This window comes from Ceratina calcarata, unplaced genomic scaffold, assembly GCF_001652005.2.
Source record: "Ceratina calcarata isolate Rehan_Ccalc_2016 unplaced genomic scaffold, ASM165200v1 scaffold71, whole genome shotgun sequence".
Classification (NCBI taxonomy): domain Eukaryota; kingdom Metazoa; phylum Arthropoda; class Insecta; order Hymenoptera; family Apidae; genus Ceratina; species Ceratina calcarata.
In genome coordinates, this window is record NW_017178369.1 from 446,036 (window position 1) to 458,913 (window position 12,878).

Sequence of the window (12,878 nt, forward strand, 5' to 3'; positions counted from 1 at the left end):
TTTTGTACAACATGTTTTATTAGCACAGATATTCCTCTATACCAATCACACATAGATACATTTATATTATACCGATCTTATTGGCAACATCAAGCGCGTCGTAATCACGGGTCAAGCGTACGTACGCTTTCTTTTTACCGTCTGGCCTGATCAACGTGTTAACTTTAGCCACGTCAACGTCGTACAATTTCTTTATCGAAGCCTTGATGTGATATTTGTTCGCTCTCGTGTGAACGATAAAAACTAGAGTGTTGTTGTCTTCAATCTTTTTCATCGCTGCTTCGGTAGTCAACGGGAACTTAATAATATTGAAAGCATCCATGCTGAAAAGAGAAACAATCGGTTTAGATTTTAATTAATTAATTCTCTAATCGCGTTCAGAGTTCTTACCGATTTCTGTTCGGGACAGATTTCCGCGGATACTTCGGATTCCTCGGTGGCCTGAACGTTTTCGGCCTGTAGAAGTGCACCGACGTCCTTATTTTCCTTACTCTCGATCCATGGACACCTTTCAGAATCTACACACATTACAAACTCCTTATTAACATGATCCATCACGAGAACGCTCCACGTCCAACAGTTTCATAAGTCAGCATTAGATTTTATTTCTTATCATAGTTTTCAACGAGATTCCCTGATACGTTTCATCATTCTCAAACACGCGATCCTTAGAATTGACTAAAATTGCAACGTGTACAAACCTTCTTCTGGGCCTTAAGCGCTTTTTGAAGGGGAGCCGCAGGCTTTCCACCTTTCGGTGTTTTCTTCGCGGGTTGTGCATTTTTCTTGGGTTTCGCTGCTACGGGTTTCGCAGCAACTTTCGGTGCAGCTTTCGCTGCTGGTTTCGCTGCGGATTTCGCAGCAGTCGTAGATTTCGCAGCTGCTGGCTTCTTAGCAGCCGCTGCACCGGATGCCTTTGCCGCGGGCTTTGTGACTTTCGAGGTAGAAGCCGCTGTAGCTGGCTTCTTCTCAGCCTTCTTCTCCGTTTTCTTCTCAGCCGGCTTGCTGGCTGTAAAAGATATAAAATATATCAAGTTCACAGACCCTCCCGGCAACTAAATGTTTACGAGCTTGAACGACCTTTGGTTATGAGAGAGCTATACAAAAATTGGAAATGAAAATCGCGTTTTCTTTTGACTGTTCGACTCGTTCTCGTTACTGGACGAAATAATTGTTGTCTAAAGGGAATACAATTTTTTCTACATGTTGATGTTGGTCTGAATCGACGAGACAGGCGACAAACCACATGGTCGTCAAAACGTAGCACGTGTTTAACGAATAATTCACATCACGAATCACATTTATCAATAGATTTTCATTAGCTGTTTAATCGTTGCACATGATATCTAATGCACTTGTCGAAAGTCGAACGTAATTAATAAATCCAAATATACCTGACTTGTCCGTGGGCTTCGGTTTAGGAGCCATTTTCGCTAAAAAGAGAGAGATCCTAGACCGGAAGAAGGTATATAGGAACACGACTACGTAGCTCGTTGCAACGTTTAGATAAATTCAGTATTCCAAAATAAAAATTGTCTATATCATTCGATTTGCAATAGTAAATTTGCGTTTCTTATAAAATAATATAATCATTGTAATTCCTCTAATAGGTAACGTTTTTTGCGACTCGATTCGTTTACGAAAATTCAAGGAACACCTGTCGTAGCAACCAGTGTTTTCGTTCGCTTCAAAATTACTCATGTCGTCGATTAGTGTACAAGTTCTTTCGCTTAAACAATTTTTTAGACGTTCAAAAATCGTTTAACGAGTTGTTTAAACTTTATACGAGAGGTTAAGTTCGTCAGTGTTGATTGCTGTGATCGTACTTCGTATCCCGCGTAATTAAGTTCCCGTTTCAAGTTTAATTTCTTGATAGAAACAGTGTAAGAAATGCTGGAAACGCGTTCAGCGATTTACAAAATGATCGAAGAGGCTCGTGAAGACAGACGGGTACGTTTCAATTATTTATCATTACGTTTCTTAAACTTTCCTTCATAAATCTCTACAATAAACTTTCAGATTGAAAATTGGCCGCCACCGTTCTCGTCCGAAATGACGGAGTACAGCGACGATCGAGATTTTGATGAAATCGTCAAACGTTCGTGTAAAACGAGAAGTATAACGTTGAAAATTGCGAAGGCGATCGTGATCGGTGACGTTTCAGTTGGAAAATCGTGTTTAGTAAATCGGTAATTCAATTACATGCAATTGTATAAAAGCAAATTTAAAAGTTAGTGTTACATCGTCTTCAGGTTTTGTCACAAAGTATTTGACAACAATTACAAGGCGACGATCGGTGTGGACTTCGAAGTGGAGCGGTTCGACATCCTTGGGATACCATTTCATTTACAAATGTACGTTTCCTGCGTTACTAAAAATCTACAATTGCATATTTAGTAAAAAAAAATTCTTTTTAGATGGGATACCGCAGGTCAAGAGAGATTTAAATCCATAGCTGCTTCTTATTACAGAGGCGCGAATGGTACGTTAATTAAATTCGATTTTATAACACCACAACCAAGAAAGATAATTATTGGAAAATTGATTTTTAGTGATCATGGTCGTTTTCGATTTGGCGAATTTGATGTCTTTGAGACACTGTCAGCAATGGTTGAACGAAGCTGCTGGAAGTAACACTGAGCCTTATCACATATTTTTGATAGGCACGAAACGAGATTTATTGGTAAATCATAGAATTCGATGAAAAGAGTAACAAAACAAATGTAACAATAAAATTGTTTTCAGTCTGATCAAGTGTATAAAATCATGGAGAGACGAGGGGGAGAAGTCGCGAAGAAAATGAGAGCCGAATTTTGGGCCGTTTCCTCCAGGACTGGAGATGGTGTCAAAGAATTATTTTCGAGAGTAGCTGTCCTATCCTTTCATGCTATGATTTTACAAGAACTACAAAGCAGATCTGCATCAATCACGATTGGTTCAGATTTGATAAGTACGTATATAGAAAAATTTTATTTCAACGGGATTGCAAGTTTCTCTTTCCGTTTCAGCGCTGAACGATCGAAGGGAGATGAAAGTCAGGAAAAGGAATGCATGCTTTGATTGTAAATGAGTATATAATAAACTCGCCAACCCTTCCCTGTATCATTTGAACTCGATGCAACTCGGCGGAAAAGAAAGCGGAAGGCTCTCAAAGTATGCAACAAGCCAGATGGTCGCCATATTGTAAAATGGAGACCGGGCCAAAGCGTCCTCTACCGAACAGTCTCCTGAATGAATTCCCCGTTGACGTTGTTGAGGAGAGCACGCGTTATTTCGTGAAAAGAAGCCACTTGTTTCCCCGTGTTCGATGCCGAGGTGTGCGGCGGTCACGTACACACAAATTTCCGAGCAGTGGTGGAATTACTGGAACCAGTGCGGTTACGTCGTTTTTGCACGAGTGCAACGCACCGAACGGGACGCCGAATCGATGTAAAGTGTTGTCACATGGTTATTCCGTCTCCTCAACTTTTACCGAGACGCGACTCCCTCCGAGAAGATTCCTGTTAGCGATTCAACGTTTCCTCGTTCGAAAACGGTTCCCCAGGTAAGCGCCAAGGTGCATTTCAACAGGTGGTGGCCACGGTAGTTAGGCTGGTTGAATGATCCTCGATCGAGAGAAATCTCGAGGATGAATAAAAGTTGATAACGGCAGTTTTTTCGTGCATCCACGTTCGTTCACGTTAGCTCGCCTTTCATATTAATCCTCCCTACGTTCGTTCTTTGAAAAATGTTTACAGTAAAACATTTGAAAATGATATTTTTCTTCTACGTATTATCGCATAATACGCTTGTATTTTTAAATAAGTAATTAACGAAATTAATATGCGTGTGTAGTTACATACAAATGTCAGATTATGATATATTATTCATTACGATGATCTTAGTATTTGTTTGGTAATCGAATTCATTTAACGACGATGATGCAAATATGTTTGAAACAGTGTCTAATTTTCAATACAGGTTTCATTACATTTTTCCATTGCAAAGTGGCTAAGTAATAATTTAAAGTCAGGTGAATTGAATAATACATCGGAGATCAAAGATCGTGAACGGAAGACCCAGTTCCCTGTGATCCAATGGCAAAACGTCATTGTAGAAAATTTTATCTAGAAAATTTCCTACTGAAACTTGTTATTAGCATTCGCTGACGATAGCTTGTTGAAATTTCATTACGTCGTTAAGTAGGTAATATAATAATAATTAACTATGCTGCGTGGTTGATCATTTAAACGTCGACACCTGTTTTCAATTGATATATAGTAACCGGATTTGACATAATATCTGAGCATTAATGAACGCGTATGTTAATCTTAAGGTGAACTTTATTCTGACTCAGAGCCGTTCGGAAACAAAACTTGCTATCGCGTTTAAACGCGTTAGTCAGTTTGTAGAATGAAAATTAACGTGTAAGTTTGTTTAAAAAAGAATTTCATATAGGCTTGCATAAGTAAGATAAAACGTAATGAGAAATTTTTCTTGCTGTGCAATATATATACAATATACAATATACAATATACAAGGATAGCTCGTGTTCGATAATGACAGCGTTGGTAGTCGAATTATACATATTAAATACAGAGTTGATGTATCAGCGTATGACAATTATTACACTGGATGCTGGCTGATATGCATTGCGTAATGGGAATTGAAATTGAGCGCCTCTCGTTCGTCGGTTTGTAAGAAGGAAACACGTTGCACTTTCGCATACTGACTAGACAAATTTTACTTCCGACAGGCCATTTTATGGAACGTACGAGCGTATTGTAAAAGGGAGATAATTCTGGCAGGGATTGAAATATTTGTACGAGAGAAAGTTTGGATGCACATCGAGGAGAGGGAAAGTGGAAGAAAAGAAAGGAATGTAAGGTCATGGTTGAATTGTACGAAGGCTGTCTCGGTTTCACATTTGATTCACATATACGCGTATCATTTCTGTGAGGTCATAGTCATGGCTGAGCGGAATTTAAAGGGGACCCAGTTTATGTAATTCATGAACGGCCTTGGCCATGGCAACACAGTGTTAACGAGTTAACGATATCGCAGTCTCCTCCTTTATTTGATGCGACGTCCAAGAACACTCGTTTCTATCAGCTTATTGATAATCACTGTCGTAATGAACAATGCTTAGGCTGCATACTAAGTACTCTATGATAATCCATCAACGTAACGCCTCACGTGGCTCATAATAATTAACATTATCACGTTTGAATTATAACAGAGCTTCCTCTTTCTCTACTCTTACGGAATAGAAATATGGTCGACGTTTATGTCAATTATAATCGCAATACATACATTGAAAGAGAGCGTCTTTCCTGTTCCATGTATTATCACGCGAGAATGCAAAACTATGTATGGCTTACGTGATCCTATTAGCAGCTTTAATTATATAAAGGTGTCGAAGTCGAATCATCTATTAATTCTGACTGTTAAACAGAATTCGCATCATTCTCACGTAACTGTGTAAAACAATAACGTAGGCGACCGGATACGATGCATTCGACACGACCAATGACTCATTTTTCTTTTTACCTTTCGCTTTCTCCGAAGATAAATTCGCGCGTGTAATTCCCGTTTGAATTTCCACCGCATTTAATAACTTTCACGGCGCCTCTCGGCTTTCTATTTTTCGATGATTCTGCACGAGGCCGATAACGGTTACAAACACTCGTCCATTCGTGCGGATCGACCCTATCGCTGATAATGTTCTAATTAATACTCATCGTGACGCAGTTATATTCTCTCTTATTGTTAGTTCCAATTGAAAACAATACAACTTCTTTGCTCGTAGGTGTGATCGTTGAATTGATGAGAAATGATTCCCAGGGCAAATCTTATACAGCGATACGCTTATCTCATTATGAAAGAACTAATCGTTCTATATTTATCATCATTAATTTGATTAACCCAGTTCCTTCATGAACGACAGCAAAAAGGATTTTTATCAACGGAATAAAGAAGAATCATTCGTCTCTTATGTAACTGCTATTCAATTTTCTTCGCAGGAAAAACTAGCGTCAATTCATAGTTTGGCTATTATCAGTGCGAATTACAATCAGACGTCGCACGTCATCAAACTGTTGTGTCACTTAAGCTACACGCGTACACGAGCGTTCAGGTATATAGGATATACATACATATATATATATATATATATATATAATGATGTGTGGACGTGCGATGACTCGCTGCTTTTCCCTGCCGTGTCGCCTGCGTACACGTCAATGTTGTGTGTGTGCACGCGTTTTGGATCTTCCGATCCGCGGCTTCGCGGCAGTTACGCGCCCGTCAGTCGCGCATGCACTACGTTCTATGCAAACGTAAATAAGTTGAGTGATCGGTTTGTGAACTCGGACAAGTTTGGCCGTTTGACCAACTGGACTCACTATCGATACCGAGGGTTTTTCATCAAGTATGGATTTACCGGTAAGCATCCGTCAGTGTCTCGAGTCTTAAAACTCTTTCGGTTATAAAAGACGAAAATAGTTTCCTTCTAGGTTTGTAAAACTTGGATTTAGTAGGATTAGGATCGACGTCCCAAGGTCTGATTCATGTGAACAGGATGTTCACGTTATTTTTGGACAGAGTAAACTCCTCTCGAGAATGTTTGCCGAAGACTCTTGCTACATTAGTAGAATCATAATTCTGAACAGTTCCTCTTAAGGATAAAACTAGGATAAATGTCAGCTAGACTGCTGGGTCGTAGGGTATCACGTTACTCGTTAAACGATGAAAGCACGTGACTGTAATGTCATTCAGCTTATTTGGTAAATCAAATGAGTTTGGATAAAAACTTCCATTGTCTGTTTGATGAATATACATACACCTCAACGTGGCAACGTAACGTGCGAACGTGACAAGTGATCTCTAACTAGATCGTTGATATGTAGGAATAATAGAACGTCGTTAGGTAAAGACTGGATACTTCGACTTGGAGTCCTATCAGGCTAAAAGTGAAAACTTCCAGTTACTCGTTAGGAATTCGTTTCCTTGACCAAATAAAAATCATGATTGACACGGACTACGATATTAAATGGATGAGTCGGCAGGAAAATAGTTCATAAAAAGAACGACTGTATTTAAATAAATGAAAACTCGCGATGACCTTGGGGCCATCTTCAGACCACGTCACCAGCCTGGCAATTACTTATCACGCTCTGTTTTTCCGTACCAAGTGGTTACTTATCAGAGAGAAGAGATTAATCAGATCTATTTTGCAATGATACAGTCCAATCAGTGATGAAATATTCGCACGGTTGCAGTTTCCTGCATGTTACAATAAGTCTCGTTCTCTTTATTTTAATACGGAAATGATACAGCCGATGATACATAATATATTCTGATAGTGATGCGAGTGGATTATGTGATTTTATGTTGCATAATCCCTTACGTGATCAAGCAGTCATTCTTTCATAAACTGTTTACGTTAGAGCGACAAATATCAGCTTGTAACGTCGATTGTAATAGTGTTTACTAAAGTTTTTAGCTCCTCAGCTTCTAAGGAAGCTACATGACCTAGTGACTCACTACGTCATGTGGTATTAGTAATACGCGTAACAGAACGACTTACATGGTGCTTAAAAGCTATAAATCAAAATATCTAAGAAATAAAAGCCCATTTTGAAGATATCTAATAGTCTTTTTTAATACTAGGTATGTACTGCACTTAAGCGCATTGTCATTTTAAAGGCGATATCCAAAGTCATGTGGTCTCCTTGTTAGTTAGCTGAAATAAGAAGAACGTACAAGGAAATAATATGAAAAAATATCTTTTAAGAGATTCTCCGATGCGAATTATTAACGAAACGCTTGAAATTGTCTGTAATGCTGTTTTTATTAAATTTTATTGACCTATTTTGGTATTCGACATGAGTCATACAATCTGTTATGCTAACGAATATCTCGCCTGGACAATTGATAACGATTCGAGGAAGAAGGCATTTACGTTATTTTTTTTTTACAATCGATATCTTTTCTTGGATGATTTTTGATAAAGTTAATATCATCAATTCCTTGATAACAGATAATAGACTTCTACGAGATATTTTGTTCTTCCTCAATGAACATGATCTAACATTTTATTGTTAATTCAAACAAGTTTTCATTCTTGAACTTGTACATTATCATGTGAAATTAAAAGACGAAGCTTCGTATCGTGATAAAGTTAATCTAAATTATGTTCGATTTTCGCAAATGTGAACCAGATAACGAGGCAAGGGCAGATTGATGACCCATTTGCCGTCAAGTCTGAGAACTCATTAAAAATAATGATCGTAAAAGTTCGGCGAAGGCAAATAACCGACGAGTCATTTGTCGTTCATTCGCTTCCAAGACAAAAATCTCCTGATAACTAAAGTGCGGAGTTTTATGCAAAATAGAGTATTTATAGTATCAGTTTAAAAAATGTATGTATTCAAACAGAAATTTCATTTATCTTTGAAACATCGGAATGTGCACATTTAATACTCCATACATCTAAGCAGCATTTATATTTTTCTGTAAATTTAATTTCCTTTTTAAAGTACATTATCCGCAGTCTACTGATAATGATTAATTGACATGACGTACATAGTTTAAACGAAACTAAAGATATGGTAATACAAGAACCATTAGTAAAAACGGATATTCATACTTGGCAATGAATAATAAAGTGTGTAAACCAAGCGATCATTCTGGTAGGCAACGTATCGATAAAACTGATTAAGTATATGATGCATCTCGTTCGTTGCAGACTGCAGACGCGTCACAGCCTAAAGCGATAAGGATGGCAGGTTCTCCAGTTCTGGAGGACAATGTCAGGACAGACGTACCCGAGGAGCCGCTCTTCAGCTCCCTTGATATCGTTCTCCTGGTCGCTCTCTTGGTAACCGCGCTATGGTGGCTGCTGAGACGAAACAAACAAGAGGAATACACGCCTGTTACAAAATCCTATTCCATTCAGTAATGATCTATTTCCTATTAGCGATGATCAGACTGCAGATTTCCATGCGACAACAGAACTTTGCATTCTGCAAACGCATCAAATCTGCAGTCCAGCGGTAATTCATCTATGATGTCATGAATAATTTTATTGATCAGGCCAACGCTGTTCCCCACGGTACAGCCGTCGGAGAATTCGTTTATAAAGAAGTTGAAAACCTCGGGTAGAAGTTTGGTAGTATTTTATGGGAGTCAAACGGGAACCGGAGAGGAGTTCGCCGGTAGACTGGCGAAAGAGGGTATCCGATATAAAATGAAAGGCATGGTGGCTGACCCGGAAGAATGCGACATGGTACATGCTTATTTTTATATCAATCATTCAGTAAATTTTATGTGTTAGTTTGTCGAATCGATTAGAAGAATATTTAATTTATTTCGATTTACGTGATGATCTTATGGAACTGTAATTTATTACAACAGGAAGAATTAATTCATCTAAAAACAATTCCAAACAGTATGGCAGTGTTCTGTTTAGCCACGTACGGAGAGGGTGATCCGACGGACAATGCTATGGAATTTGTTGATTGGCTCAAAAATGGGGATGCCGATTTGAATGGACTCAATTATGCCGTGAGTGCTATTCGTTTTACCCTGCGCGTGCCGTAGTCAGTAACCTAAAAGATACGACCCGATAGACGACCGATGGTCGTGCGTTATTACTCACGAGAAATTCTTTAACCTTCAGTATTACGAGTACATATAAATGAATGATGTATAAATAGAACATCTTCTTATTAGAAACAATAATTGTTGAAGGAAATCACGTGGAAGTAGAGTTCAGTTTTCTCTTTGCATGTGATACGAATTGTCTTGTACAGGAATTTGTTATTTCGACCCGTATTATTAAATGATACGTTCGATTAGACCGTTTACGATAATAGAATTTTTCACTCGTATCGTGCGTCGTTCGGAACAGCGTAGCGAACGTTGCGTAAGCCACGAGGCCACAATCAGACACGTGTACGATCGCAGAGTGCGCGTACGCTGTTTCACTGTCCTCATTGTAAAAGTTAATTAATCGTCGCGACGAGCGATTGAATTCATCCAAACGACAACGGTACTAACAAATAAATTTGACAATATTTATTTAAATAATGAGCTCGAAAATATTAGATAAACTATTGCACGGCGTGATTAAATATGCGCGCAAGAACTCCGCGCAACGAGTCACGACGTTATGTACCCCGGAGGTATTTAAATCCGCAGATACGTACTGTAGTTTCCCATCCGACGAGATAACGAAGATATCTATTTTTTTATTTTTATTTTTTTAGGTATTCGGCCTCGGGAATAAAACATACGAACATTATAATGAAGTAGCGATATATGTTGATCATAGATTAGAACAACTCGGCGCTACACGCGTGTTCGAGCTGGGCTTGGGAGACGACGATGCCAAGTACGTGAATCATCTTGCGTTTAACAGCCGCGGACTCCATCGATTTTAATAAAGAACGAACAAATCGTTGTTGCAGTATAGAAGATGATTTCATCACGTGGAAGGATAGATTCTGGCCGACGGTATGCGAGTATTTCGGTATCGAGGGCGCGACGGAAGACGTTAGCATAAGACAATACAAACTCACCGAGCACAACGATTTACCAGCTGACCGTGTTTACACCGGTGAAATCGCACGCCTCCATTCCTTTGCCAATCAAAGAGCGTACGTTCAATTCATTCGTTTATCGCTCCGGTGATGGCTTGGTTCGAACATCGCGATTTTCTTCCGTAGACCGTTCGACGCGAAGAATCCATTCCTGGCTCCGGTGAAAGTGAACCGCGAACTTCACGGGCCCACATCGGAGAGATCGTGTATGCACATAGAATTCGATGTGGACGGATCGAAAATACGTTACGAAGCCGGTGACCATTTAGCGGTGTACCCGGTTAATAACGCGGAACTAGTGAACAAAATTGGAGAGAAATGCGGCGTCGATTTAGATACAGTCATCACTCTTACGAATACGGATGGTAAATTAAATTACCGATGTACGATCTTGGTTCAATATTTGATTCGATTGATTAGATTGTTTTCTGTATTACAGAGGAATCTACGAAGAAGCACCCGTTCCCTTGTCCGTGTTCTTACAGAACTGCCTTGACTCATTACTTAGACATAACTAGCAATCCGCGCACTCACGTTCTTAAAGAACTGGCTGAGTACTGTAGCGATCCGAAGGACAAAGAAAAGTTGAAGCTGATGGCTTCGACCACTGCGGAAGGCAAAGCTGCGTATCAACAATGGATAGTTCAAGATAATAGAAATATCGTACACATCTTAGAAGATATTCCCAGCGTGAAGCCAGCTCTGGATCATCTCTGTGAACTCTTGCCCAGATTACAGTGCCGCTATTATTCGATCTCCTCGTCTCCTAAGGTAAATCTACGATTAAGTAAAAGGTTAATTGGTTAATCGATCGTTCGATTGATCTGTTCAGCTACACCCGACTTCGATCCATATTACTGCCGTCGTGGTGGAATACAAAACGCCCACGGGCCGAGTCAACAAAGGTGTGACCACGTGTTGGCTCAGAGAGAAACATCCTTCGGACCCACCGTGTTACATTCCTATCTTCGTGCGGAAGTCGCAGTTCCGTTTACCACCCAGGACGTCGACTCCTATAATCATGGTCGGCCCTGGTACCGGCATAGCACCGTTCAGAGCGTTCATCATGGAGCGTGACCTCGCGCGAAAGGAAGGTAATCGTCACATCTCGTTCCTCTATCAAACGCGGTCAGACGTAGTTACGTATCTGTGAAAATGTTCCACTCTCAGGAAAAGATGTAGGAGACACAATTTTGTATTTCGGATGCCGAAAGAGAGACGAAGACTTCCTTTATAAGAACGAACTCAATGAGTACGTGAAGCACGGCTCTTTGATATTGCACACTGCGTTCAGTAGGGAACAGTCTCAAAAGGTGTACGTTACGCATTTACTGGAGCAGAACAAAGACGAATTATGGAGAGTCATCGGCGAACAGAACGGACACATCTACGTCTGCGGGTCAGTAGAATATTTCGAATTTTTAGTCACGCGGTGTAAGCACAGAGTCTTCAAGAAACTAATTTACTCGTTTTTAGTGATGCGAAAAATATGGCACGTGACGTGCACAATATTTTATTGAAAGTAGTAATGGAGAAGGGAAAGATGTCAGAGATGGATGCCGCAGATTATATAAAGAAAATGGACGCACAGAAACGTTACTCGAGCGACGTATGGAGTTGAATGCTGTTATTTAATATAATATATTTCATTGATATTTATAAGTTAATATCAATTATGCGAGGAGGATTCGCCTTTATGAAGAAGGCCGAGATGTCAGTCTTCGTACAATGGTACGATCCGCATGTAATCATTTAAACCGGAAATGAAACTATTAACTAATAATTCCTGGCGCTACGGTAAAATCATACGAGCACTAATTGTATTTATTATATGTAAGTAGCTAACGAATTTTGTACAAAAGAGAAAAGAGAACATTGTTCTCCTCGTCTATCTGGACCATCTGCAATGTTTAAATGTCTTTTTATGGGAACGAATACAGTGCAATAATCAGTTTAATATACATTTTTATATTTGACAAGTTTGCATAATACCTGATAATACTATTAAGTAAACTTCGAACGAATGACACAAGGTAATATAACAAACAGGATATCATAAATAATATTTATCTTTTACGAATGTTAATTTTGATGGAACGAAGAGGTATACACATATAAAGATAGAAAACATTATAGAAGCTGTTGTGATCAAAGGAATACGATTTTGTACTTTTTAAATGACTGTACAAAAGGAAATATAAAGATATTTTTCTCTTTTGCTTGTTAAAAGTCTGTTACTATGTATTGTTAAAGAAGTTAATAATTGTTAGACCATTTTTCAGAGCCCAGCCTCAC

At 39.2% G+C, this 12,878-nt stretch overlaps 3 protein-coding genes across 4 annotated transcripts; 2 read left to right on the forward strand and 1 right to left on the reverse strand.

Moving 5' to 3' along the window:
- RpL23A (ribosomal protein L23A) lies at positions 1-1,500 on the reverse strand. The gene is made up of 4 exons (XM_018033321.2): positions 1,395-1,500; positions 702-1,009; positions 391-518; positions 1-323 (listed from the first exon to the last, which is right to left on the reverse strand). The coding sequence occupies exons 1-4, from the start codon at positions 1,426-1,428 to the stop codon at positions 62-64; spliced, it is 732 nt and encodes a 243-aa protein (XP_017888810.1). The 5' UTR covers positions 1,429-1,500; the 3' UTR covers positions 1-61.
- Positions 1,501-1,581: 81 nt separating this feature from the next.
- LOC113464977 (RAS oncogene family member RabX5) lies at positions 1,582-3,545 on the forward strand. Its single transcript, XM_026817901.1, has 7 exons — positions 1,582-1,950; positions 2,020-2,189; positions 2,253-2,354; positions 2,418-2,482; positions 2,553-2,683; positions 2,746-2,950; positions 3,009-3,545. Exons 1-7 carry the CDS (start codon positions 1,891-1,893, stop codon positions 3,068-3,070), a joined length of 795 nt encoding a protein of 264 aa, XP_026673702.1. The 5' UTR covers positions 1,582-1,890; the 3' UTR covers positions 3,071-3,545.
- Cpr (Cytochrome P450 reductase) lies at positions 3,285-12,204 on the forward strand. Of its 2 annotated transcripts, none has more exons than NM_001365348.1 (11): positions 3,285-3,544; positions 8,729-8,937; positions 9,076-9,268; positions 9,397-9,546; positions 10,251-10,375; positions 10,452-10,640; positions 10,710-10,948; positions 11,023-11,354; positions 11,416-11,677; positions 11,754-11,982; positions 12,060-12,204. In NM_001365348.1, the coding sequence occupies exons 2-11, from the start codon at positions 8,762-8,764 to the stop codon at positions 12,202-12,204; spliced, it is 2,040 nt and encodes a 679-aa protein (NP_001352277.1). In that variant the 5' UTR covers positions 3,285-3,544; positions 8,729-8,761. The 2 variants fall into 2 exon arrangements, with proteins under 2 accessions (NP_001352277.1, NP_001352276.1); NM_001365347.1 differs by lacking the exon at positions 3,285-3,544 and adding an exon at positions 6,264-6,423.
- The last annotated feature ends 674 nt before the right edge of the window (positions 12,205-12,878 follow it).

What these genes read in the sequence shown, in the direction of transcription:
- RpL23A (XM_018033321.2), bottom strand. Translation starts at nt 1,428, where the DNA reads ATGGCTCCTAAACCGAAGCCCACGGACAAGTCAG. An exon ending in CGCTTAAGGCCCAGAAGAAG is followed by an intron (nt 519 to 701) that starts GTTTGTACACGT and finishes TAATGTGTGTAG; the next exon opens with ATTCTGAAAGGTGTCCATGG. An exon ending in TCTGTCCCGAACAGAAATCG is followed by an intron (nt 324 to 390) that starts GTAAGAACTCTG and finishes TTCTCTTTTCAG; the next exon opens with CATGGATGCTTTCAATATTA.
- LOC113464977 (XM_026817901.1), top strand. Translation starts at nt 1,891, where the DNA reads ATGCTGGAAACGCGTTCAGCGATTTACAAAATGATCGAAGAGGCTCGT. An exon ending in AGGCTCGTGAAGACAGACGG is followed by an intron (nt 1,951 to 2,019) that starts GTACGTTTCAAT and finishes ATAAACTTTCAG; the next exon opens with ATTGAAAATTGGCCGCCACC. An exon ending in GATTGGTTCAGATTTGATAA is followed by an intron (nt 2,951 to 3,008) that starts GTACGTATATAG and finishes TTTCCGTTTCAG; the next exon opens with CGCTGAACGATCGAAGGGAG.
- Cpr (NM_001365347.1), top strand. An exon ending in CACTCTTACGAATACGGATG is followed by an intron (nt 10,949 to 11,022) that starts GTAAATTAAATT and finishes TCTGTATTACAG; the next exon opens with AGGAATCTACGAAGAAGCAC. An exon ending in GGACACATCTACGTCTGCGG is followed by an intron (nt 11,983 to 12,059) that starts GTCAGTAGAATA and finishes ACTCGTTTTTAG; the next exon opens with TGATGCGAAAAATATGGCAC.